At 46.1% G+C, this 27,771-nt stretch overlaps 2 protein-coding genes across 17 annotated transcripts in view; both read right to left on the bottom strand.

The window, feature by feature from the left end:
* Window positions 1-977: 977 nt before the first annotated feature.
* LEPROT (leptin receptor overlapping transcript) lies at window positions 978-12,522 on the bottom strand. Of its 8 annotated transcripts, none has more exons than XM_070486500.1 (4): window positions 12,464-12,522; window positions 7,675-7,750; window positions 4,400-4,586; window positions 978-2,720 (listed from the first exon to the last, which is right to left on the bottom strand). In XM_070486500.1, the coding sequence occupies exons 2-4, from the start codon at window positions 7,701-7,703 to the stop codon at window positions 2,604-2,606; spliced, it is 333 nt and encodes a 110-aa protein (XP_070342601.1). In that variant the 5' UTR covers window positions 7,704-7,750; window positions 12,464-12,522; the 3' UTR covers window positions 978-2,603. The 8 variants fall into 8 exon arrangements, with proteins under 8 accessions (XP_070342601.1, XP_070342605.1, XP_044604828.1 ...); XM_070486504.1 differs by having other exon boundaries at window positions 7,675-7,728; window positions 12,464-12,511; XM_044748893.2 differs by lacking the exon at window positions 12,464-12,522 and adding an exon at window positions 11,528-11,651.
* Window positions 12,523-15,988: 3,466 nt separating this feature from the next.
* Window positions 15,989-27,771, bottom strand: part of DNAJC6 (DnaJ heat shock protein family (Hsp40) member C6) — a 133,889-nt gene continuing 122,106 nt past the window's right edge. For all 9 annotated transcript variants that reach the window (XM_014852992.3, XM_044748887.2, XM_044748890.2 and 6 more), the window contains 4 exons: window positions 22,698-22,964; window positions 20,356-20,498; window positions 18,869-19,045; window positions 15,989-18,264 (listed from right to left, as the gene is read on the bottom strand). In XM_014852992.3, the coding sequence (XP_014708478.1) occupies window positions 18,163-18,264; window positions 18,869-19,045; window positions 20,356-20,498; window positions 22,698-22,964 (689 nt within the window). In that variant the 3' untranslated portion in view covers window positions 15,989-18,162. The remainder of the gene's footprint in view (window positions 18,265-18,868; window positions 19,046-20,355; window positions 20,499-22,697; window positions 22,965-27,771) is intronic.

The raw sequence follows: 27,771 nt of genomic DNA, 5'->3' as shown, positions 1-27,771 counted from the left end.
CAGCAAACCTCACAGGAGTCTGGACGCCCCCAGGGCATGAGGAGATGGAAAAGCCTGCAAAAACTGAAGGAAGACAGATCTTGTTCTCAGGAAAAGAGGTGGAAATGTACACTTCCCTTCCTCCAAACTGGTCACACTTCTTTTTCCAAGACCCAAAACTCAGGCCGGTGCCTTGAGGGTGACAGGCCGGCCACAGTAGGGTGTAGCTGCCTCAGCTGCTTGGCCTGGGAACTCAACCACCAATCGTAACACTGAGTCTGTGGGGAAGGCGTCTCACAGTCCGCCTGCGAGCCAGCTGTTTGGACCCGGACAGAGATCCCTTCTTAAGACGCTTACTGTGGGCAATTCTTGATGGGTGCTCTCAGCTTTAGAATGTAATCAATGTGCTTGGAATCTTCAAAATATATTCTAGGGTATAAAGAAAAAATGAACCTTTTATAAGGAGAAAAAAATGCCCAACTTTGTGTCACCAGGATGAAACTTTTGCACATCCATATACAGCACTACTTCCTGTGCACGTTTACTCCTTCAACGAGACTCACGTGCTGCAGCAGAAACGTCTCTTTTCAGACACACAGCAAACCTAATAAGTGATCGCTTCAATAATCCATTCTGTTATTAGGGCATAGCTACAAAAATCCTGCATGCAAGTACTTCATATCATTCTGGAAACACAACCAAGAGGCAATGCTTTAAGGCCACATATTAAGGCTACCTTGGTTATTCGAAATGTGTATAAGCAACAAAGACACTTGTGCAAAAGACAGTATAAACTAAACACTATTTCCATCTCAGGAAAATAAAAGCTATTGCAAGTCAACTAGACATTCAAAATGGTATCTTAAAACTTACTGCTATCATTCTCTTGCAGGAAAGATTACTGCTCAAAACTGTCCATTTCGGAACACCAAGACATTCTCACTTTTTTGTTATTTTAAAGCAAGCCTACATCAGAATAAAGACTTTTCAAATTAAACTTTTCTTTTGCGTTAAAAGTGAAATTTATTACAATACAGTAAGTGCAAGTGTTATTAAAAATGCTGGTTAAAATTCTAGTGTCTACTAATTTTTCTATATAAACATTGGTGGTGATAACTTCAACAATTCTACATGTACTTAGAACACTGAAAACAAAAAATCATGCACAAGGCCAAAATATCACTTTGCACATTATCCTTTTAGGTATCGCTTTTATCTTCTCCAGGTCCCGGCATCATTCCAGAATCTGAAGAGGTTCGAATTACTCAGATTACAAAATTCAAGGTTTCAGTGTTTTGAACGTATGTCAACTATTACACATTAACAATGCTTTAAAATTATTGTTTATATTCTGATCAAGTGGTTCTATTTCCCCTATTTCCCTTTTTTAAAAGGTCTTGGACAAAACACTGAGCTATAAAAACTGTGATTACAGGATCCAGCATGACATGTAGTCCCAAAGAATCATTTAAAAGTGGCATAAAGTGTTATATGTATATAAAGTCCTACAGGACATGAAAGACAGTAAGTCCTTCAACACGTAAATAAAATGAAGCAGCTCATTCGTTGCTTTGCTCACTCAGCTCCTATGTGTCTACAGAAAGCAGCAGCCAGAGCCACCTCGAAGCGAGGGCCTATCAGAACTGGGGGCGGGGGAAAGTGGGGGGGCGGGCAGCACAGGCAAGGAGCTGGGGAGAAGGGTCAGAACATAAAGGGGAAGTAAACAGTGTTACCCATCTAGTCTTCCTCATCCTGCTAACCCGGACTGGTTTCAGCCCGGTCTCCCCTCCCTGCCTCGCAGTGGGTTATGCTGGGGTTAGTCTGTCCCCCAGCACTGAGAAAACAGCCACTGCCTTTCAGACAGTATGAAGGCATAGTTATTCCCTACTGAGGACATGTCACAAATTTGTGGCACAGCCTATATATTATGGGTTTGGACATTTCACCAAAGAGAGTCTGAACTAGGCCTCACCATGAGGGCAGGTGAACAAATGAGCAGCTAACGCTCAGAGAGGTTAAGCGGTTCAGCCAAGCGGAAGACAAGGAAGCTGGGTGTGAAGCCGATCCCTCTAGAGCGCTTCTCAGACTTCAATGTGCATACAATTCACCTGAGATCTCATCAAAATGCACTGGGTCCAGGGTGGGTCCTCAGATTCTGCATTTCTAATGAGCTCCTAGGAGATGCGGATGCTCTTGCTCTTGGTCTGTGGGCCAGCAAGACTCTACAGCACAAAGCGGGAGCCACCTGTCTCTCTCGGCCACGAGTAAATCTCGGAAGTCCTGTGCAAACGGAGAGCTGCTCCTGTGTTACCTGCCTCCCAAGCCCAGGGCCAGGCAAGAGGTGCAGGTGCCTTGTAGAAGTGAGACGCTGGCTACGAGACTGTGTTAATGTATTTTCTGAGAGCACCATGACCATACGAACAGCCAAACAAATAACATAATTCAACGTGAGTATAGACTGACAAAAAAATTACTTTTTCTCATGTAGTCTTCCTTAAAGTGAACATGATATAAAGGTATAAAAAAACCAGCATAGTAAATTTCATAGTAAAAGGCCACATGTGCACACATATACACATAGTATGAATTCTAAGAAATTAAATGCATTTTATCAGAATAAAGTGCTACCACTGCTCCCAGCTAAAATCATCTCCTCTTCCAAACACAAGGAAAAAACCTAGAATCGTAAGGAAAATGACGGCATTGCCTGCCAGCACGAGGCCACAGGCTCCCCATTTGATCTGAAACACAAGAAAAGAGGATTAAATCTTTACTTTCTTCATATTGTACTCTTTGCAAATCTCTCTTATTTTCTGCATTAGAAACATCCAATGAAATATTACACAAAACTGCTAAAAGGCTTAATGATGTAACAGGCGGGAGGCAGTGAGCTATTCAGTAATTAGTCTAATTACTTTGTGACGCTTGTTAATTAAGTCTAGCATCATCCTTAATATCTTCCCCATTAGATATATTTCTCTACTTGTTTTCAACAGTGAACGATTGCCTTAAGTAAAATATACGTAGCAAGATTATGAACAGACCAATTACAATATTGGGTGCCCAAAGTTCTGCATGCATTGCCTTCTTCCATGAAAATAGGAATTGGAGAACAATGAGTTGGCCTGTTTCTTTTCTAGGCAAGAAAAGACTCTAAATAATAAAATCTGCACGTAAATGAAAGCGGCTCTCCAGCTTGGCAGATGGTTTTACAGAGGCTCTGCCGGGGGGTGACAGTACCCTCTAGTGGGCATTTTTTGTTTTAATTTTACCAGTAGAAAACATCAATGAGTTTCTTCATAAAACGTGATGCAGGATGGAAAGGTAGAAATAGAAATCTTTACAGGAAAACTGAAGTAGTATAAGGCACAAGAAGAATAAGGTTATGACACTCTTGCATTCAAAAACCTTCAGTGCTTCTCCATCATCTACACAGAACTCAATCGGTCACAGCAAGACCCCTCCCCTTCCTAGCCTCATCTCACCCACTCCTTTCTGCTCAATCATATTGTTCTTTGTTCCACATGTTGCATTTTCCCACTTGGGTGCCATTCCATATAATAGCCTTCCCTACTTTATGCAAAGCCGTATTTAACCCTAGAGACCCACATCGAATGGCAGGCGGAATTTCTCTCTTCTTGGTGTTCCTATGGTATTCTGATCATGTTTCAATTATCATAATATATTTATCGTATACTTACCCAGCAAGCTAGTTTCTGTGCTCTATGGGAACAGAGGTAGTATCTGGCTCTTATTCCGAGTGTCTTACAAATAGCAGATGTTCCAAAGATAATTACTGAATGAATAAATAACACTTGTGTATATCCGATATTCAAAGCCACAAGTAAGAGTTTCATGAAATTGAAACAGTATGCAGTTGGGAATAAAAGCAAATAGTATGAAAGAGAGTGAACATCAAAGAATTGAATGAATTATACCCGCAACGTGTGTTTTGGAGACACAAAAAACTTTTATATTGGATGTGAAGATGTCACCTTATTCCCTATATCTTCTAGGAGCTACATAGGTGTCCCTCAATTTAAGCCTTTTGTATTGAGGATGGTGTCCATGATCCTACTTGCAGGAGAATTCAATATGATGCTCATTTACAAAAGTATTGCTATCATTGTCTCTGTGGATTGCCCTAAGATAAGAGGCAAGGCTTTAAGAACAATTCCAGATAGCTTAAAGAAGAAAAAACAAGAAATCACTTGGTCTGGCTAAAAGTCGTAAGAGAAACAAAGAAAGCATTCTGAAAACATGGTCAAGATACTGACAGGTGGATCCAAAATGGAGGATTAGAGAAACCAAAACTACGTCTGGCTCTCAGTATTACGTCTAAGCAATGGGAATGAAACCGAGGTTCCTGACACAGGCGTTTGAAGTAGACTCAGCGACAACGGGGCAAAACAAAACTTACCACAGCCACACGAGCAAGAATGATAGGCAGTCCGAAGGCAGAGACGACAATCCCAGTCGTGAAGAAGTACGCCAGTTCTCGACAGGCACTGCTGGCTGCATCGGAGTCATCCGTTGCTCTTTTGGCGATGAAGTGGGGGATGGGAGAGATGACGTAAAAGATCAGGACGAACAACGGCCAGTAAACGCTGTCAGCGGACCCAGAAGAGACCCCAAAAGGAAAGCTCCAGTTACATTTTAAAGACGTACCACTGTTTCAAAGTTTAAGTATTATTTTAAAAGTCTACGACAAAACTTATTTATTCAATTGTGAATATTAGTAGATAAGATGATTTCTACCAGCAACAGATAAGAAGTAACGATAATTAAAAATTGCTAATATGTAGATAGCTTATACTGTGTCAAGAAACTACTACACAATGTATAATCAAGAATCTTTATTGTTTTCTGTTATTACTGAGCTGTAATTCCTTAAAGGACAGAATCTTAACTTAGTCATCTTTGCTTGCTTTCTGTATAAAACAAAGCAGGTGCCTTGCCTATCCTAATTCCATAAAGACCTTGGGAGTGTCTGCACACTGGAAACCTTTCAATGGCTTAGTATAAAACTCGGATCCTTGGCCTGGCCTACAAAGTCTTACATGAGGTCAACCTCTTCCGTTTATTTTGTGCCATCTTCCCTTCCTTCGCTTCACCGGCAGCCACAAGGGCCTTCTTTCTGTTCCTGAAACACTCTGAGCCCATCCCTGCCTGAGGGCCTTTGCACTAGCGCATTCTCTGCTTGGAACGCTCCTCCCTGACCTTCTAGTTGGCCGGCTGCTTCTTATCACGCAATCCACATGCAGAGCTCTCCTCCTAAAGTGGCTCCCCTCACCATGCATTTGAAACACCTCCAGTCACCCCTGGGCCATCAGCCTCTTAACTTTCTGCACAGCACTTACACCTATTTGACATTTTGTTTACAAGAACCGGGGTCTGATCCATCTTGATCAATCGCCATTTATCTCCAGGACCCATAATGAGGTCCTCCGTTAACATTTACTCAATGAACAAGAAAACAAATGGATTTTAAGTTTGACAGGCATGAAAAAGAAATACACTTATTAGTAAAAACTTTAGAAACACTCTAATCTTTATAAGAGATCACAATAATACTGTAATGCAAAAAAGTGATTTTCTTCTCAAATTTCCAATGTTTTCCATATATTAAAAATTGCCATCTGCTTTCCAATTACATTTGCTCTATAAACACTTCAAAAATATTTTTCTCCATCAGTTAGACATTTATTATGCTTCATCCCATGAGGGAAAAAAAAGCAAAGTCTCTCCTCATTTTTACATATACCCATCACAACAATCCACATCATCACTACACCATGATGTTGTGGTCCATGCAGAGCCAGCAGCTCCGGGCAGGAGCTGGGGTGAAATGCACTGCAACGAGAGCTTCCCATTTCAGCCACAGATCTGGGCGGGGCGGACGGTAACCAAAAGCAACAAGGGAAAGTGTCCCTGCTTCATCAAGAGGACTCAGGACGGGAACACGGAGTTTGAACTTCGAATTTTAGACAGACGGATTATAGTGTTTCAAGAACCACCGAACGCTATTGGTGGAAGGGGCTTTTACAGATTCTCTAGTTCACAGCCCTTATTACACTAGTGAGGAAACTGAGACACAGCGAGAAGAGGCCTGGAATGGACCCAGCTGTCACCTGGCATGCCTACAGCCAAGAGCTCTCAATTCTTCCTAAAATACAGTAACAGTTTTCTGAAAAACAACCTACGAAACTATGTTCCCATTCACAGTAAACCATCAATATTTAACTAACAGCCCTGTTAATGGAGAAGCAACCTTGTTTATAAACAAAATTTAAACATTAACTATATACGATTCAGTAAACTGGTAGGCCAGGGGTGGGTAAACTTTTTCTGTACGGGGCCTACAGGTTTTCTGGGTCACATCTTCTCTCCGGCCGCTCAAGCAAGTCACCTGGGTGACATCCAGGACCCCTCCCCCCTCGCTGCACCGTGACGTCAATGAGCAAAACCTGTGGGTTCTGCCACCTGGCTCTCTCTCCTTCCTTCCTGCCATTCTTCCGGTTCCTCCTGCCACAGCCCTAACTCTGCCTGACTTACCGCAGGGTCCCTTCCAGGCTCCCCGACTGCAGTCTCAGCCCATTCCTATCCAGTCTCACATTTTGGCCAGATTGACCTTTTTTTAACATAAACCCCCCCACCCTCCACCCCTGTTTTCAAGATACCTTCCCAGCTCCTGTTGCCTGACATATAAAATCCAGCCCCCTCTCATGGCATACAGAGCCCCAAGGACCGACTCGACATCCCTGACCGACCCTTCTGTCACCCGTCCCAGCTACAGGCGATGCTCTATCATAAGGATCCACACGTGGCTTCCTGCCTCTGGGCCTCAGCGGACGGCCTTCCCGCTGCCTGACATCCTCTTTGCCGGGAAATCTGCATGACCTATGACCTGCTTCCTTATCTTCTTCATGTTTCCGCTCACATCAGCCTCTAGAGATGCCTTCCCTGACCACTGTCACCCCAGCCTCTGAGCCCTCTATTCTTCGCACTACTTGTACCTATGATAGAATGTACATGTTTAGCCTGTTTATTGTCTGTCTCCCCCACTGAAATCTAGACTCTGGGAGAGCAGGACCTTTGTTTTCTTATTTCTTAATCCCTCCTTCCCATAACAGTGTCTGGCGCTTGGTAAGCACTCAACCAACAGCTGTGGAATAAAGAAATCTGTTGAATGTTCCCTTGGCCTGGAACGCCCTCCCTGACTCCTCAGCCCGATAAACTCTTAGTTATCCACAGTCTCAGCGTAAAGACCTCTTCCAGGCAGCCCTCCCTGACTCTCACAGGGAAACACAGACACGCTTTCTTGGAGCCCTCACTGTCGCCTGCACACGTCTCCACCACAGCCGTCAGCTTACTGACTGGGCTGTCTGCCTGCCTCTCACTCACAACTAGAACTGTAAGCTGCTTGAGGGCAGGACCGTGTCTCTTCATGCTTGTACCCCTAGCTGGTCCAGAGCAGGTGCTCAATAAATGCTTATTAAATGAACATATCAATTTTAAAAAGAGCTGTTCTCTGCACATATACAACTGGCCCACAAAAGGACTGGGTTCATAATTTGGGCTTCATTAACTCATTGGTTAGAGCTTGGTGCCAAACTGACCAAACTCTCGAACACCCATACCAATAATGACAAAGACACAAAGAGAAGAATAGTTCTGGTTGAAGTGACAACTTACCCATAATCCTCTAGGGCACATCCCAGCATAAGAAAAGTCAGTCCAATAGCCCCACTGAAAGATAATGCCACAAGAGCTGTGAAAAATAAAACCAGGAGTTACAGGGCCAAATCAGGGGTTGCCAGGGGCTGGGGTGGGAGGGAAGGAATGGGGAGTGACTCCTAATGGGTATAGAGTTTCTTTTGGGGGTGATGAAATGTTCTGGAATTAGATAGTAGTGATGGTTGCACAACCTTGTGAATATAACAAAAACTATGGAATTTTACATTTTAAAAAGGTGAATTTTACGGTTTGTGAATTATACCTCAATAAAAAAAATTTTGATTGAAAAAAGAATAGGCGGCTAGTCCAGCGGCATAGTGGTTAAGTTCACGTGCTCCTCTTCAGCGGCCCAAGGTTCACTGGTTCAGACCCCAGGCTCAGACCTACACACCGCTTACCAAGCCATGCTGTGGCAGCATCCCACATATAAAATAGAGGAAAGTGGGCACAGATGTTAGCTCCAGGCCAATCTTCCTAGCAAAAATAGGACTGGCAGCAGATATTAGCCCAGGGCCAATCTTCTTCTTCAAAAAAAAATAAATAAATAAAAATAAAAGAACAAAAGGTTTCAGATTTAAGCAAAGGTAGCAATTTACTCATTTCATGAGCTGATGTTACATTTGACTAGCAAATTGCTGCCTACGTCCACTGCTTTTAAGTCATTAGGTAGAGAAAGATCTCCAGCATTTCCAGTCCCCAACCCCCATCTTCTCATGAATTCCCCTCATATTTGTCACAAGAGGCCAGCCAGCCAGTCTGCACAACTCCAGTGAAGGGACACTCCCTCGTGCCCGAGGCAGTTTCTAAATGCTGAAAACTCTCCTTCCTTAAATCACATACAAAACCAGCGCACTGGCCTGGACACCCTCTGGGCTGTCTTGCCTCCCCAAACCTCAGGGCTTCACAATTTGAAGACTGCTTTCTGTCTTCACAGAAAATGATTCCCAACCAGGATCCACTGAATAAAAGGTTTGTTCCCCGCATCTGTGGGACACTAATCTCCGAGGGGGAAGGAACATATCTGTGCTCATCATGCTGCTGCGTGGGAGACAAAGAATGTTAGCGTTGTTAAGAAATCTTGAGCTCTGAGTCACCAACACGGGTTCAAATCTTAACTCTGCCGTCGCCTGGTTACGTTTCTCTGGGTAGAAGCTGAATCTCTTTAAATGCAATCTCTCACACTAAAAGCTTGTGTCCCCCCAAAATTCATTTAAATCCTAATCGCCAGTGTCACGGTATTAGGAGGTGATTAGGTTTTGAGGGCAGAGCCCTGCTAAAGGGGATTAGTGCCCTTATATAAACGGCCCCAGAGAGCTGTCTCACCCCTTCCATCAGGTGAGGACACAGCAAGAGGAAGGTCATTCCTGCAACAGGAAGCAGCCCTCACCAGGCATCGAACCTGCTGGCACCTTGATCTTGGACTTCCCAACCTCCAGAACTGAGAACTAAATGGTTGTATGAGCCCCCCAGTTTACAGAGCCCTAAAGGACTCAGACACCCACCCTCTTCTCTGCATCCCTCTGCTACTGCCCTACAGCAGTCCCTTAGCATCCCATGCCGGCCTCCAATGGTGACTCTTCCAATGCACCCTCCACACCGCAGACAGCACTCTCTCAGACACATAAAGCTGGCATCACCCCTTCGCAGCTGCTTTCACAGCCCATGAGTCGTTCTGGCACCATGGTCTGACTCCTGACTGCCTTCCAGCTTCAACCCTCACCCCTCTCCCACTATGCCCCGGCCTTACCAACAGAGCTTAAGCTCCTGGAGAGAGCAAAGGATGCTCCTTCACACCCCTGCCCTATGTCACACGTGGTTTTCTCCACTTGGAATAAACTCTGCCCTGGCCCCAACCTTTGCCATGTGAAGCCTTAGTGGTCCTTTTCGATTCAGTCGAAGGTCCTCTTCGGTGAAAACAGTCCTCTTCCTGTTGGAGCAGGATTAAGTAACCTCATCTGTGTTAGTTACCTAGGGCTGCTACAAACAACGTCCCACAAACTCCGAGGCTTAACCAACAGCAATTTATTCTCTCACCGTTCTGGAGGCTGGAAGTCCAAAATGGAGATGTCGGCAGGGCCGTGCTCCTTCTAAAGACTCCGGGGGAGAGCCCCCTACCCCCCCACCCCCTGCCTCTCCTGACTCCTGGTGGTGGCTGGCAACCGCTGGTGCACCTTGGCTTTTAGCTGCATCACCCTTTCCGCCCTCGTCTTCATATGGTGTTCTCCCTATGCGTCTCCACGGCCATGCTTCCCTCTTCCTATAAGGACACTAGTCACGGGGTTAGGGTCCACTCTGATCACCTTAAATTGATTACATCTGCAAAGACCCTATTTCCCATAAGCTCATCTTGACAGCTATGTTCGAACTTGAACATATCTACTTGGGGGACACAATTCAACCCAGAATATTGTGTCTGAGCACACCTTAGACACTCAAACAGTGACATAATTATTTCCAGCTCTTGGCATCCAACAATAATTTCTCATTTACCCTTTATCCCAAGTCTCAGACATCCAGTTGTCTCTCAATAAAGGTCGAACTGCATTATCTGAAAAATGCTTCCTTCCCTTAGTCCTTTTCCATTTCATAGCCTATCTGCCCTTTTACTACCTTATAATTTCTAACACATTCACACATATGCATTACTGTTACCCGATAGTTTCTGGGCATGACCAGACACTGTGCAGGCTGAGATACCACTCCTCATCTGTTTTCTGCACTGGCCTCAGATAAATATATTCCACCCTGGACACTGTCCAAGTAAACCACGTTTATTAAACTGTCAAGAAGAAAAGTCAGCTAGAAATAGTGATAAAATGTGTCTGCTGCTAACAGCTCACACGCTCACGAATTTCCTAGTGAATACACATGCGTGCAAATACACTGTATACATGTTTGTAGCAGATGTTGATCACCTGGGGAGGGAAGATCTTTGGGTACAAATTTCAAAGAGGACAGAAACTCCAACATAGAAACAAGTTATGCTACTCTACTCAAAAGATTAGAAATCTAATGGTTTCCTACAAAATAACAGGAAGCTTTCTAATAACCTCCTACCAAGGCCATGCCCCGTTCCTCTGAAGGCGCACAGGTAAGGGAAGCGGGGTCCTTGGGACCCTTTTTATGAACTGCCCCATTCAAAATACATACTGCACAAACCCTAGTTTTTCGTCTGTCCAGAGAGGAATAAACACTTAAGAAAGCAGCATTAAGATTCCACCTAATCTACTCTCCACGACTGCGAGAAATGCAGCATTTCAGGGTGCTTTCCGCCGGGACGCCCGCCTGCAGTCACTCAGCCCAACTGGAAACCCTCAGAACAAGAGGACTAAGTTCTCCCACGGCGAGAACACGGAGACAATGGCTCCGGGAAGAAATGGAAACTGCGGCGCGGCAGGAAAAGGGAGGAGAGGCGTGGGGGTGGACACGTCAGGAAGTGGAAACCTGGTTAGGAACCGGGCAGCGGGGGGAGGGGATGCCGAGGAAGCGAGGAGGCGTCGGGAAGTGATGTTCCCGGCTGGCCCGGGGCTCCCGGGGGCCCGCTCCGGCCAGGGCTCCGCCCGCAGGGGCCCGGGGGCCCGGGAGGGCGTGAGGGCCAGTGGCCTTGCAAACAAGGGGCTGAGGTCCCCCAGCCGCCCTCCACCCGCACCCCACCGGGCGAAGGGAGCGGGCGGGCGCACTCCCACCCGGAAGGCCGGAAGCCCGGCGAGTCCGGCGACCCCACCCCGCCCGCGCGCCGAAAGCGCAGCTCCAGGCGCGGCCAGCGGAGCGGCCACTCCGCCGCAGCCCAGCGCGTCGGCCGCGCAGGTACCTTTAACGCCCGCCATATCTCCCAGCTGCGCCGCGGCGCTTCCGGCTTCCTGCCCGGCCGCCCCGCCCAGGTTCGGAGCACCGCCGGCCGCCCCCGCCCCGCAGAGCCCGCCCCTGCCGTCCCGTCCCTCCCCTCCACGCGGAGCCCGCCCCTGCCGCCCCGTCCCTCCCCTCCAAGCAGAGCCCGCCCCTGCCGCCCCGTCCCTCCCCTCCACGAGGAGCCCCGCCCCTGCCGCCCCGTCCCTCCCCTCCAAGCAGAGCCCGCCCCTGCCGCCCCGTCCCTACCCTCCACGCGGAGCCCCGCCCCTGCCGCCCCGTCCCTCCCCTCCACGCGGAGCCCGCCCCTGCCGCCCCGTCCCTCCCCTCCAAGCGGAGCCCGCCCCTGCCGCCCCGTCCCTCCCCTCCAAGCAGAGCCCGCCCCTGCCGCCCCGTCCCTCCCCTCCACGCGGAGCCCCGCCCCTGCCGCCCCGTCCCTACCCTCCACGCGGAGCCCCGCCCCTGCCGCCCCGTCCCTCCCCTCCACGAGGAGCCCGCCCCTGCCGGCCCCCCATCTCCCCGACACCTCCCACCTCCAAGCAGAGCCCGCCCCTGCCGCCCCGTCTCTCCCCTCCACGCAGAGCCCGCCCCTGCCATCCAGATCTCTCCCCTCCACGCAGAGCCCCGACCCCGCCGGTCCCCCATCTCCCCGACATCTCCCGCTTCCACGCAGAGCCCGCCCCTGCCGATCCCCATCTCCCCCAGCCCTCCAAGCGGAGCCCCGCCCCTGCCGATCTCCATCTTCCCACCTCGTCTGCGCGGGGCCCCGCCCCCCCCGGTCCCCCATCTCCCCGCCACCTCCCCCCTCCACTCAGAGCCCCGCCTCTGCCTGTCCCCGCTCTCCCGCACTTCCAAGCTGAGCCCCGCCCCTACGAGTCCCGTTTCCGCCCCCTCAACTTACCCAGCTACTCAGAGCCTCTCGCCTGCCCTCTCGAGCCCGCCCCCATCTACTAGAGCCCCGCCCCTGCCCTTTTTAATCCGGCCGCACCTCGCATAACCCCGCCCCTTCCCATTTTAACCCCGCCTCCATCTTGCATAGCCCCGCCCCACTCCTTCATAACTCCGCCCCACCTTGCAGAGCCCCGCTCCTTCCCATTTTAACCCCGCCCCCACCTCGCAGAGCCCCGCCCTGCTCCCACATAACCCCGCCTCCATCTCGCAGTGCCCCGCCCCTGCCTCACGGTCCTCTCCTGAGCCCGCCTGCAAACCCATTCTCTGAGTAACCTGGCCTTTGAGTCCTCGTTTTAGGTCGGGAGCCCTCCGCTAATCCCCGACCCTGCCCCACGCCCCACCCTTCACCTGGTAGGCTGGGACCTCGGCTCAGCCCGGCTGCCGGGCCCGCGGGCCAGGTGCTAACCCGCTGGCCTTGCAGCACGCGTCCCAAGGCTATTGTTTTTATACCTTGGGTCCTCAAAGGCTGCAGGTGAGCAGGGCCGATTTAGACGTCAGAGGGCCATTTTGTACTTACTTCCCTCACGGGAATGTGGAGTTTTGTCTTCGTGGGGACAATCGGAAAGAGATCTTAAAAACCATCTGGTCCAAGTGCTTCATTTGACCTTAACGGAAAGAGCCTCAGTGGGTGTCGCTTGCCTGCTTCACACAGCTCTTTGGAGGAGGTTGGGCTATGGGCCACTTACCCCTCCTAGCCGGGAAACTCTCCACGCTAAGGTACTGCCTGCCCCTCTTCTGTTGCTTTTTCTTAGTTTTCTAGGGACTGACAGATAAAGGGGCTGCAGGGGACCCAGGTTCCCCTGGCCGCCTGAGAGGTACAAATTCTCTCACCACCACCTTTCAGGATTCCCGCTCAGTTTACTTTTTCAAAACTGTACAGCAAGCATATTATCATCTCAACATATGTCTAATCACCTGTGAGTTTAGTCTATTTTTCCAGCTCCTCCCATTTCTCCTCCTAGATGGAAGGTACACTTACTGAAAGCTTTGTCTTGCTAATACCTGGCTCTCTACAGGCCCTTGGAGATCCAGAATGCCACTGCACTCTTGCCTTTTGGCCTGCAGTCCAACTCGAGGTCGTTGAGAACTTCTCCTTCCCTGTTGTGAGTATCGCGTCCTTCCTAATTCCTGTTAATGCCCTCAGGGGAGACTGCCTACCGCCAAACTCTGGAAGCCTGTCCTTTTTAGCTCTTACTGTAGTGCCAAGCAGCTCTCAAGAGGAAGACGTCTCCTTAATTGATGAGGGTTTCTATAGGGTCAAACCTCCCCGTTCCCCTTTCCATTCCCAACACCCAGGAAGTGTCTGGAAAGCCGCATATAAGGGTTTGCTGGAGCCTTCCATGTTTGCCTGAGGTCGGTCCCACAGAAAGGAAATGACTTTGGACAAAAGTGGGATTACTTCAGAGGCACGGCTTGGTCCAAGTGCCTTAGGCTTAGCAGTAAGAAACTGGAAGATGGTGAGAAGCAAAAGGATGGGCGTTTGCCCCAGCTTAGTGTCCCAGACAAATGCAGAGACAGTATTGCTCTCCAACAAGTTTCCCGCCCGTACCAGCCATCCTTTCCAGTTTACTGAACACTTGAAAGTTTGTCATCTTGCCAAAGGCTTTAACCATCTCTTGAGAAAATCTGCTTTCCTCTTGCCAGATGTTGCCCTGAAAAATTGTTCTTCTAATTATCCATTCCGCTTTCATCAAGAATAAGAGTCACCAAAACCAGAAAGTAAATGCTTAGAAGCTGAACCCCATCCCCGACTGGGCATCCATGTGTTACTTGGATGTGTAAGATCGCGTTCTCTGTTACGCTGCCCAGGACTACACTGGACTGCTCCAGATAAATTTTTGTATTCTCTCCTTGCTTTCAACTCACTCACACCATGAGCTAGGTATTATATCTCCATTTTACAGATGGGGAAACTGAGGCTCAGATAGTAACTAAAGGATAGGGAAGCTGAGATCAAGCCCCAAACACTTCAACTCTGCAGTCAGACAGTCAGTGTACTGTTCCCCACAGTAGATCTTATGCACCAAGCCAGCAGGAACTGCCGTAGAAATTAGAAATAAGGGCCCTTAGATTTAACAGGGCAATCAAATCCATTCATTAATTTGATTTTCCCTGACACATCTATTAGTATCTTGCATACAAGATACACAAAATATTGGTTGAATTAACAAGTATTAATAAAGGTCACCATATAGAGTATCATCTCTGCCTATCCTACAGAAAAGATCCAGCCTCACACCCCAGCTCTGGGTAAACCTCTGCCTGCTTCCATTTCCAAAGGCAGGATTTACAAAACCTGCCTCTCAGAACTTTTTGAGAATTAAATGAGAAGATGAATACATATAATAGCACCTAGCCAGACAGACGCAGTGGAGCACAGCTGCACGGGGCTGGCTCTCCAGTCAGTGCGGAGGTTAATGCCAGGACGATGCTACACTGCTGAAATCAGTCAGTGTTAGTTTCCTTCCAAACCTTCAACAAGCACTTCTTCTCCCACAGCCATTCCCTTCACAGAACCTACAGTACACATCTTTGCCATTTTATGCACACAGCCCTCCGTCAGCCGGAGGAGGCAGAAATGCAGGACAACTGGGTACCCTCTCCTGCCGAACTCATCCACTCCCCACACCCTGAGGTGTCAGTGCAATCCTAGCCTCAGTAACAATAGCAATAACTACTATTTAGTGAGTACCCAGTTAATGAAAGGCAATTTAGGTACACAATCCCTAATTCCTCCATTGCAGGGTTGTTAGAATTCTATTTTACGGGTTTAAGAAACTTGCCCAATGTGACAGTCTTTAAATAGAAAAACTGGGATTCAAACCCAGTCTTGTGGTCTCAAACCAATGCTGTACCACAACACCCAAACACCATGGTTTAACTTTAGAACAACCAAAGCCTGTTGACGTAACCTAAATTCCCCGATGGATGTTTCCACACTGTCCTATTGCTGTGATAAGAGTTTGTGGAATGCCACTTCTGTGTTCATTCCTTATACGATGGTGTTTCTCCGGCAGCACTGGGATGCGACTGGAATGTTCCTCCAGAGACCGTCCAGCAATAGTTCTCAAGCTTTCGATTTGCAGCACGCACTCCCAAAGGAACACAATCCTTCTGCCCTTAAAGACCGACAATCTCCGTTTTCTATGACAAAGGCTCAGATTCCCAGGATTGATTCCTTTGCCTCAGCACACAAATGCAGCTTTGGAAATCCATGAACAGTCTAGCTAGGAGACCAGGATTTCTATGCTGATTCTTTTTGAGACACAGTATTCACGTCGCATGAGCAGAAGTGTGTGTGTGCCGCGGCAAGGGTGGTCAGAAATCCTGTCAGATTATTTTTGCGGCAAATGTACTATATGCTTTTCATATTCTTTCCCCATAATTTTTCTTAAGTGTGAATCGTATTGGAAGGTGTAATTCAAGTTTGTCATTATATTCCTACAGGTACAAAAATAACTTAGGTGTCTACAAATATTTTTGAGCCTTTAATATACATTACAAATATTTTAGACCAATCACATTTTGTTGTGTGTAACATATTTACAAAACAAAAAATATATTACAATAAATATGAATGAAACAGTGAATCTGATCAACAACAAGCTGTCACAACCAGATATTTAAAAGGAATGCAGAAACCTGTTGGTCTGCGTATGTTAAGAGTTTTGAGATAAATAGGGGTCCAGAATTATAATGTATCCGGAAAAGAGATGGGGGAAATCCCAAATTTAAGTTAGGTAAGATTCTTTCTCATTGCTAATTACATAATGTTTAATGATGTTTTAAACTGTGAGCATTGATGAATTATCCAAACATGATACAAAGCTAATATAGTTCTATCATTTCAAAATGTACGCGACATTCACATAATATCCTTTTAAGTATTATCATTATATACTGTAGCTCACACGCTATCTACAAATGTGAATGAGAAAAAAACAAGTCACAGCAACATGTCTCACATTCCAATTTTAAATAAGACAAGCACATAGTGGATCAAACATTATTTTATAATATGTTAATAAATAACACCTAGTTTGTTATGGTTACCTTGAACAGTTTACAGCTGTATATTTAAAAGGAGAACATTTTCTGCGAGTTTCACATTGTCAGTAAAAGGTAAAATAAATAATGAACCTATATAACCAAAAAAAAAAAAAAGAAAGAGCGTTCTATATAGAACATAAAGTATTTTTGACATGCTGCTTTTCCAGTACAGTTTGCCACAAGAAACTTAAAACAGAAACAAAAAATGATTGTCTTTTCAAAAACAATTTTTGAAAGCTTTTCACAACATTGAGCATGAACCTTTTGGAATTAGTAGGGAAATCTTTTTGCCCATCTGCTTTGCATATATGTACTATGCACACTGTGCATGACGCCAAAAGAGATCTATCAAAGGTACAGGCTCACAACTGCTTACCCCTCAAAACGAGAAATAGCCAAAACACCAAACCCAAACCCGACCAGTCTGAAGTCTGCAAAGGTTCCATTCTTGCTTTGCTTTCACAGATGTCCCTGTGTGAATGTTGTTCCTATGGTTCCCAACTACTTTTAAAACAAGAAACCCCACTGTAATAATCCAAGGGGTCCAGTTTCACCAGTGGGGAGGGGAACCTGGTTCCTCAAAGCCATCTCCTGGGTCTGAAGGCGAGCACAGCTCTGCCACTGCACCTGCCCGTCTGCTTAGTTCTCAGCGTGGCCTTCTATGCTCTTCCCACCGCCACTCACAAACCTAGAGGACGCTGTGTCACCACTAGACACAGGTCCTGCCAATCTGCTTTACCACCTGTTTCCAGCTCAGAACATTTTCTTGGCTAAGCACAAAGAAGAGCTTTAAGCCTTGTGGCAAAATTAGAAGTTTCTTTCAAATCAGGTTTAGAGTTGTTGTTACAGTATTAAGACTTTTTCTTTACACAACCACAGCTTTCTAAAGGGAAAGGAAGGGAGCAGCCCAACTTTCTGTTTAAAGATTTCTACATCCGCAGAGTCCCTATTTTCTTTCATCAGCATTTTCACTAATTTTTACCTTATCCAGGAAGAGGTGGTGGTAACCACTGGAATTGTAGTATAATTCTTTGCATAATTCAAGTTCTCTTACATCTGTGGGTCCTCTTGACCACAAGAGTGTACAGCATTATGCTAAAGACCATGGTCAACTTCCATTTGAAAAAACTCTTGATGGTTGTGTTCCTGGAGTCTACGTAAAGCCGTTGCTCAAGTTACATCTTTCCAAGAAAATCTAAAACACATTAGTTAAAATCCAACATGTAATCCTATTATCATAACCCTTGCTCATTAATCCTATTCTCAGCCAACGAGATGGGGGTCAAGCCTTCGGTAGCCTCTATTTTCCATTTCCCCACAAAATGCTGAGTAGGCTCGCAAAGGGCAGGCTGGAATGTTGTAACTCTGCAAGGTCATCTGACTAAACGTTCCTCTCCTGCGGTGGACCTTTTATGGTGTTGACTTGAGAAAACAAACATCCACTCTCCTTATCAGCGAGGAATTAATTCACGAGTAATTTAACAGTTTAGTACTGGATACATGTTACTGGAGTTTTTGGTTCATCTGTGAAAACCTCAGAATTGTGACACACACTAAGCGTCAGCACAGGTCTGCAGCAGAAATGGAAAATCTCAGGAATTAATACAAGGGCTTCTGGCCCTGATTTTCAAATTCAGACCAGGCATCATTGAGCTCCATGAAAATCATCTTTGCATATTGTTCATAGGGTTGCCCAGTAGCCTACAGAAAAAAACAAAACACACATCAGACACCACACACCAAAATTGTATTCATGTTAAATTTTTCACTGCGAGTATGTGGGCTCTAAGTAATTGAAGTTTTTTCCTATCAGGCCTTTTTCTCTTTTGACAGCCCGCTCTGTGTGAGCCGAATCACTACAACCTCCCCAGAACACCCTCTCTCTAGAATTTCTCATACGGTGGTAGTCATCAGCCAACAAGTAAGTCAGTGAGAGCGCGTAGGGCAGCAAAAGGTGCGTCTCCATTCTCCAGAAGTATCTACCAAGGGACACAGGTTCCTGACAGCCTTTCTCCAATAGACTGTGTTTCTAAACTCATATTTGAGACCCAAAAAATTAGTCAGTGGTGAATCTTACAGCCAAGTAAAGCCCCATTCCGTTCTTCGTAATATATATTTTGATTTCTTTTCGCTCACTTTGTAAAGTATAACTACTTGTTTAAATACCCAATTTTAGCCCATGGACTCTATTTTATCATATAAATGGCCTAACAACCAGCAAATTGAAAGTATGATGTTTTTAACACATGCTCACAAAGAAGGGAACAAGGAGCAGACAAGCGACATGAGGGCAGGCTGCACTCACTTTGTCTGGGTGCACCACCAGCACCGCCCTCCTGTACGCTTTCTTCACCTGCTCCGGCGTGACGAGGTCCGCCATGCCGACTGGCTTCCACTTGGTCTCCCCAGCCCACAGCACAGTGTGCATCGTGGAGAGAAGTGCTCTGATATTTCTCTCTTTGCCTTCAATCCATTCCAGAATCTGTAAATGCAGGGAGAATTAAGACATTGAAATGCTTTTGAGTCCAGAAGGTCTTCAGGGGGATGCCCCAGCAACCTCACAGTACTTGGGGCTCCCCGCATACTCCAAGCTTTCCCTCTCCTGGAGTGCTTCTCCAACTCCACCTCCACCTCCTGCCTTGTCCTTCTGGTGACCTCTTCATCATCCTTCAAAAGCCCGCTCAGGAATTCCATACTGTTCACCTCCAAGATAAGGTAACTGTCTGTGCATTTGTCTTTCCCAGCCATTAGGCAGAGCTGCTCAAGGAAAGTACTGTTTCTTACCTATCACAGTATCTCAGGAACCAAGTAGCCTGCCTGGCACAGAATAGAGCTCAAAAAAGTATGTTAAATGAATTGATCCACATAGTCATTCATTCAACCATTTGAATCTTCATAGTTTGAACAAATGAGGTGAATCAGTTGAAGGGTTCCTAACTGCCCATCAGCATTTAGCACATAACAGGAGCTAAGTGCCTCTCTGGTGCTGAAGGAATGGTTGAGTCAACGTTAATGATGGCTGCTCTCCCAAACCATTAAATACCCTGTACCAACGAAATAACCAAGCATGGTGACCAAGATATAAATGACTTCCTTTTATAGAAAACTGTGAGTTTGCCTCATAAACAAAAGTTATCAAGTTGGAGCACCAAGTTTTGAAGAGGAATATATAGCGTCCATGCCATTACATGAAGTGAAAAGCAAACGCAAACAAAGGACCCTTCACTGTACTCAGAAGAGCTCTGTCTTCAACAGTGTTCCCACCTGTCTGGAAAGACATTGTTTCAAAGTGTGTCAGATTGGCTGGCTGTGCTGGTCCTGGTCCTGGAGATGCTTTAACTGGTAACAGGTTACCAGTTATCTTCCAGTTTGTGACAGTGTCAGCATATTCGGTAATTGTTGCCCAGGAATTCAACCTTCCCATCTGTGGAGAGCATTCCAAGTCTCTTGACCTTTCAAACTTCATCAGCATAGCCACCCTTCCGTTTCTAAGCTAACCGGGGTCCAGCTGTCCACACAACGTCCTCATCCATGAAGTAAGGGAGTTGGAGTAGCTGGTTTGCAAACTTAAAAAAACTAACTTAAAAAAATAGAGAAAGACTTTTTTCCCCAAAATCAAATCTTACCTAGGCTCCCAGAATCAAAAACAAATGAAAGTAGAACTGCTCTGGTTAAAAGTGGAGGGGAGCCGTGAGGAAGCCAGGAACCAGGGACGCTGCTGGCTCACACGCACAACCTTGTCAGATGACCTTGTCCTACCGGAAAAGCACGCTAGCTCAGGGGCTCACTCACCTTTAACTTCTCAGGATCCATTTCCTTAGCCATTTCTTCCTTTCTCATCTCAGCGATTGTTCGAGGCCCCTTTTTGTCTTTGTGTGCATTGAAACCTTGACCAGAAAGAAGGTCTTCAAAATCAGCTGCTTTTTGTTTCCCTTCTGCAATATAATTTGTGAAAAATCATTACAGTCTTTACTCTTAAACATAATATCACACTATTATCTCATAATACTTAGAGTTTTCGAGGGGCTTTCACATGTATTAATCCTCTTAACCCTCACACTTACCCTGTGAGTAGGGTATGAGACTGTCATGCCCATTTTGTAGATGAGGAAAATGAAGTCTGGAGAACTTACGAGATCTGCCCAGAATCATACACCACGTCCATGGCAAAGCTAGAACTCGAGGCTGGATCGTTAGACTAAATCCAATTCAGCAATTCCGTTTCCACCGTAGCACGTTTTTCAGATGAGGATACTCATGATTCCCCGCCCCCATCCCAGTCATACGCCTACTTAGTGTCAGTTATGGGACTAAGACCTGGGTTTTGGTTCTCGAAATCCATGCATGCCACCACTTTCCTGCCCACATCCAGCTGTCAGTCCTAGTCAGTCATATGTTCTTTTGCTCCAAGTCTGGTTGTGGCCTCACAGTGTGTCTCAGTCTGTTTGGAGAGGCAGCCTAGCATGGTGGCAAAGACTCAGGGGACGGACTCCCCAGGTGGGAATTCCAGCTCTGCCCCTTATTAGCATTGCTCCCTTGAGGCGAGTTACTTATCATCTTCATGCCTCAATTTCCTCATCTGTAAAACAGGGATGGTGTTAATAATCCTTCTTACCTCACAGGGTTGTTGTGAGAATCGACGTTAACACTCTAAAGTGCTCAGAACAGTGCCCTGCTATTTCAATGTTTGTTCAATGAACCAAAACGCAGCAGGTCGTGCAGTCAATGCCCATCGACCAGAGTTGGTGTCTGAATGGAAACCCATTTGCCATCTCTGTATGTCAGGTGCGCTGTACACACACTTGCACTTGCACACACTAAAACGTAAGTGCTCTGAGACGAGGGGTTTTGTCTGTCCTGTTCACTGCCGCATCCTCAAGGTTTTCTACACTGAAGATGCTCCATTAATATTTGCTGAGGAAGACACCTGCCCCACATCCACTCACAGTAAAAATGGACAGGAAGCCACATGACTATGGAACTGTTCAAGCAATATCCACTGCTAACCAAAGACCAACGTGAGGCTCCGTATTCCCAACAGAAGTCCCTGTCATGCTGGCATTGCGAGAAGGCCCCTGTGACAGCCAGGAGGGTGTGGCCCTTAGGAGCAGGGGTCCTGGAGCCAGATGGCCTGGGTCTGCTTACCAGCTGTATGAATTTATGAAACTACTTTATCAATCTCTGCCATCGATTCCTCAACTACAACATGGGGCTGGTTTTGAAGATTATATAATAATACGTGAGAACTGCTCAGAATAACACCTGACATAACGCGAGCACTCCACAAACGTCAGCTCCTGCTACGAGGAAAAGTCGAAGCATATCCTGTTCCACGTTCCATAGACAGAAAGCCTGTTTCCTCATCACGTTCCTGTGTGTTTCATTCTCGGGTATCATCAAACCAGTTGGAATGTAAATGTATCATAACAGGCCTTTTCACAAACTCAAATTTAACCAGCCCTGCTATGCAAAAGATGTTATTTTTGACTCATCAAGACTCCTATTCATAAAAAAAAAAAGGAATCCCATTCAGAGTATCCTCCAGCCTTACCTGTTGGCCCATTTTGTGTAGTTTTAACTTTCTTCTCAGAAAAGAGGAAAAAACCAGCAAAGGAAACCCAATGATCTCAGGAACATCCACCAACCAGAGCATAAGGAAGACCGAATGCCCAAGACACTCTTCCAGTCGGGACCAGAGCAAATGCTTGAGAGGTTCCCACCCTTCTTGTCTACCCCTCTTCCAAAGGGATAACAGCTTCAGAGCCCCCTGCCCCTCCACTCGCATCCATTCCATCTTCATTTAGTGCCTACTACGTGCCAAGCACTATGCTGGGTGCTAAGGATAAGGTGGTAGAAAAGACCCAGCTGCTGCCCTCCGCCTGGTCTCAGCATGGAGAGACGGACGAGTGAGCCCGCAGTCGCAGAACAACATGACAAGTGTTAAGAGCATGGTGAACCCAGGTGCTCCGGGCACAGAGCTGGAGGTGGGGACCGTGCTGCATCTCTCCAACTGGAAGACAGCCTCGGAAACTACGGGAATTGCTTTCTGTCTTTTCTTCACATACACATATTATGTACACATATTTATGACAACACGGGGCCCCCACAGCCCGGCTCCGCACACTCGTCCTTACCCAAGTGAGCTGCTCCCTTCCCACGCTCGTTCTGGCCCCCAGGCACGGCTGAGAAGCTCACGTTGTAGTTGGGGCGGTTCTGGGGAGAGGAGTGCACCATGCTGGGCTGCGGCCTCGACGGTGGTGTCTGCTGCCAGCTGTAGCCGCCCCCCTGCTGCCAGCCGCCCCCCATGGGCTGGGGAGACGCTTTCTGTGGTGAGCTGAGAGGTGGAAACCCCCCGCCCAGTCCAGTTGGTGTGGTGGGTTTGCTGGCAAATGAAGAACTACCTACAGAGAAAAAGGGAGAAGGCAGGCAAGGCTTGTGTGAGTAGCCTCTGATTTTTATGTCCCAAGGGATCATTTGCAATGACTTTAGTGGACATTTAGTGACATTTAGTGCCTTTTTAAGGTATGTTTTAATAGCCTCATCTTTGCTTCAGATGAACAAACTGCAGCTCAGAGCAGTTAAGTGATTTTCCCCAAGTCACACAGCCAGCAAGTGGCAGAACTGGGACTTGACTCCAAGTCTTTGAGTCCAAGCCAGTGCCACTGTGCCATCCCTCCCCTCCTTCCCACCTTCTAAGCAGATACTGTTTCAAATGGCAAACACAGGGACTAAAACAGAATACGGTCACTCATTAAGGTGCTACTTCAACTTCAGATATGGGGATTAATCCTTGCTATAAATACTAGCATGGTTAGTAGCCAAGAATAAACAAAGATGTTTCTGAAATTTCACAAGTAGGTTTCAGTTTCACACTATGTGCATCTCCTTGCAGGAGAGTAAACACAGCTGACACTGACAACTCTGAACACAGCAAAGGACCTTACTCAAGCTTTAAAAAATGATATTACTGGGGCTAGCCCAGTGGTGCAACAGTTAAGATCACACGTTCCGCTTCAGCAGCCCAGGGTTCGCTGGTTTGGATCCCAGGTGTGGACCTACACTCTGCTCATCAAGCCATGCTGTGATAGGCATCCCACATATAAAGTAGAGGAAGATGGGCATGGATGTTAGCTCAGGGCCAGTCTTCCTCAGCAAAAACAGGAAGATTGGCAGCAGATGTTAGCTCAGGGCTAATCTTCCTCAAAAAAAAAAAATATATATATATATATTACTTTATGCCAGGAATTTAATAGAATCCTGATTTCATAATCTAACTTGTAAGTACTCACTGCAGGCATTCTGGGCTGTTTCCAAAATATGAAGCCCAGCTGTGGCTTGTGTTTAAAAAGGTAAAAGGAGAAACTGAATGTGATGGTCTCCAGAGGCCCTTTCATGCACCAAACCCAAACTAACAGTGCTAATAAAATAAGTAACATTTCTAGAGCGCTTCAGAATTTACACAAGGTGTTCATGTATGTTACCGCCTCCAATCTATGCAACACTCTCAGGACGCAGGTAGTATCATTGGCCCCGCTTTACAGATGAGGCAATCAAGGCTCAGAGAGGTTTACTGACATGCTCATGATCACACAGGTAGATAAGGGAGCTGGGACTTGATCACAGGCACCCCACCTCCAACTGTCATACTCATTTCTTGTACCTAGAATCCCTAATTCCTCCCCAGATCGCTAAGCCTTTCACTACAACTCACCCCTATTTACTGTCTCTTCCTTCTGTAGACATTCCTTCTATTCTCATCTGGGACCCTCTTTCCCTTCCCACTGGGGCTGTTGCATTACGGCCACAGGACTTGGAATCAATCTGAGCTGGAGTCTCAGCTCTATCATTCATTCAATCCTGCATGTGTTCACTTATTCATTCATCTATCAGTGTTTCTTGAGCATCTGCTATGTGCCAGACACCGTGCCAGGTGCTGGGAACACAGCAGAAAACAGTCAACAAAGAATCCTTGCTTTTCTGAAGATTGGCGAAAGGCTTGGCCTCCTTGAGCCTCAATGTCCTCATCTGTGAAATCAGAACGCTGCCTACATCACAGGTAGACCATAAAGACACAGGTCATGGGAAAGTGCTTCACTAACCCTGAATGAAGCGAATTAAGAGCCCCTGGGCCCTCCTGCCAACAGCACGTCAGCATGCACCTTAGGCTGGGCAGTCGTTCTGCAATGGGATTTCATTTTACACTTTAAGGATATTTACTATCTTCCTTCTGAATATACATATGTTTATTATTTAAAAATTCAGTCAATAGAGAAAAGCTTAAAGGATTTTTAAAAACCTTCCATATTCCCATCGCACTGTCATTTATTCATTCATTGATGGAACACCGTTGAACGTCTCCTACACGCCAGGCTGTAGGCCCAGTGGCGAAGAGGCAGACGCTAAGCCTTCTCTCAAGGGGCTCATCAGCGTTGCAGGACTTTCTGAGGTCTGCCCTTGCAGAATATTTTCCACCCATTTTCAGCAATTCTAATTTTTAATGCCACTGAAGCAGAGAACTGACAGAAATACAAAGCAGTAGCAAAACCCAGAGGCCACTGCCATCCTCCTTAAAAGCTAAAGCAGCGGCTGTCGACCTTGACTGTGCACTAGCAACACCTGAGAAGCTTTTACACTCCCTGTGCTCAAGCCGCAGCCAGACCAATTAAGTCAGAGTGTCCGTGGGAGGAACTAGTGTATTGTGGACGCTGCTGTTGGTACCAGGGTGGTTCAACGTGAAAATGCCTTACGGAGAAGGATGCTGTCTTTTGTCTTTGCTGAATTGCAGCTATGCAATCTGGAAGTTTAATCTACAAATTAAACTAAAGCAACTGCCTAGGAGTCAAACACTTTAGGCTGCAGCTCCTGCTCATACACCTTCACTGTGTGGCTTTAGGAAAGCCACTTAACTCTCCTAAGTTATGTGACTTGAAAAACGGGGAAACTTAGAAAACCAGTTTTCCCAGCAGTTTTAAGAATGACTGCATTTCAAAAATGACAAAGGACTCTTGAATTCCGCCTAGATTTGCTGTTGTAGTGATACAAGTGTAGCTATTCTGAAAGTATATTTGTTGTCTATTAATGTTGTTGGGATCCAGGGAAATAGAAGATACATGTACAGAATAGTGGAAGGGAAGGAAGAACCCTGCGGTACTGGATGGAATTATAGACATTTACACCCACTCATCTCCCGTCTCTAGCTCCTGAAAGGTAGAGCAGTGGCACCCACCCCAGTGCCAATGATCACAACGCACAGATTTTGGTTTCATTCCCCATAGAAAGGAATGAGGATTCCTCGGACAATGACTGATTCCAGGATTGGGGTGTAAACATTTTAAGACAAGCCAAGAACATCTTGTGCCATAAATAAAGTTCTCAAAACATGATGGAATCAAGTGAAAAGGGCATAGAAGTCAGAACAAAGGGGCTTTCCAAAGCCAAATCTAAGAGGCTGGCCTGGTGGCTTAGTGGTTGGGTTTGCACACTCCACTTCACCGGCCCTGGGTTTGCTGGTTCAGATCCTGAGAGCAGACCTACACACCACTCATCAAGCCATGCTGTGGTGGCGTCCCACATACAAAATAGAGGAAGACTGGCACAGGTGTTAGCTCAGGGACTATCTTCCTTACCAAAAAGAAAAAATTTAAAAAATTTTTAAAAATCTAGGACAACATGAACATTAAAGGAAATAACGACAGTAATGGATGATAACCCACTGAATCAAAAGTAAAATCCATTAGTCCACTCTGATGAGAGAGAGAGACGAGATTCTTCCTTATAGTGAAATGCCAATTAATATACGTAGAAAGCAGGACAGAATCAGAAAAATCACAATTTTGCAAATATCATAGTAATGACTGTTTCAGGAAGGAATCATTAATGAATGCTAAACCCAGCAGGGAAAAGTCAGATGGAGAACAGGATATTCTCAAATAGGATAGTCTCAAATTTTCTCCCCTAGATTACTCATTAATTACAAAGGGAAAAATGGTAACTTTACAATGAAGAAAACTGGCAGACATCACCTTAATCAAGTGATCAAAATTAACAAATGGAGACTTTTTAAACTGGCCTGTACCCGTCAAGTATCAATGTCATGAAAGGCAAAGAAAGGCTAAAAATGGTTCCAGATTAAAGTGACTAAAAGGACAGGACAACTAAGTGCCAGATGTGACGCTGGATTTTAAAAAAGAACTTCCTCTAAAGGCCAGCTCATCAGAGAGGCCTTCCTGACCACTTGCTCTCTACAAGAACACCCCCACCCCCCCATCGCTCACCATCACTTCTCTGCCTGATCTTCCACAGCATCTGCACAGAGTGACGTGTGCAAGCTCCAGAGCCAGCCTTCACGGTGTTGAAACCTGTGACTGGGGCGTGTCTAACATTTTGTGCCCCAGTTTACCTCATCTGCACAATGAGGGTTATAAGAGTCCCTACTTCAAAAGATTATTGGGAGGAGTGAATGAAACGATATCTGTAAAGCACCTAAAATAGTCCCTGACACACAGGGAAGCCTCCAGGAAACAGTGATTGTTGTTTTTACTATTTGACAGCATATTATATATTTATCCGTTTACTATTTGTTTTTCCCTCTAGAACATAAGCTTTAGGGAGGCAGGAATTTTGTTTTGGTTTTGTTTGGGTGGTTGGTTGTTTTTTATCAAAACAGTTCGCACATAGAAGCCATTTAGTAAATAGTTGTGGAAAGAATAAATGGATAAAAAATGAACAATGAATGAGATTTTATTTGAAGCAGAATTTCAACTGATGCTATTATTTTAAAATGTGAAGCTTACATTAAGATACAAAGAATGGGGGACTGGCCCCATGGCCAAGTGGTTAAAGTTCTGGGCACTCTGCTTCAGCGGCCTGGGTTCTCGGGTTCGGATCCCAAGCACGGACCTACTCCACTCATCAGCCATGCTGTAGAGGCCTCCCACATACAAAATAGAGGAATATTGGCACAGATGTTAGCTCAGAGCTAATCTTCCTCAAGCCAAAAAAAAAAAAAAATAGAGGAAGATTGGCAACAGATGTTAGCTCAGGGCAAATCTTCCTCACCAAAAAAAAGAAAGAAAGATACAAAGAACAGGAAAAAACTCGAGAGTTCTTAAAAGAAAAAAATGTCTAAAGATTATATAATGGAAGGTCAAGATTCTGACACTATTAACAGTAGCCATGCTCTCATTCCCTGCTCCAAATGCCTCGGGA

Source organism: Equus asinus, chromosome 16, assembly GCF_041296235.1.
Source record: "Equus asinus isolate D_3611 breed Donkey chromosome 16, EquAss-T2T_v2, whole genome shotgun sequence".
Taxonomy (NCBI): Eukaryota; Metazoa; Chordata; class Mammalia; order Perissodactyla; family Equidae; genus Equus; species Equus asinus.
The sequence above is the reverse complement of the archived record's forward strand: the minus strand, read 5'-3'. Positions and strand labels throughout refer to the sequence as shown.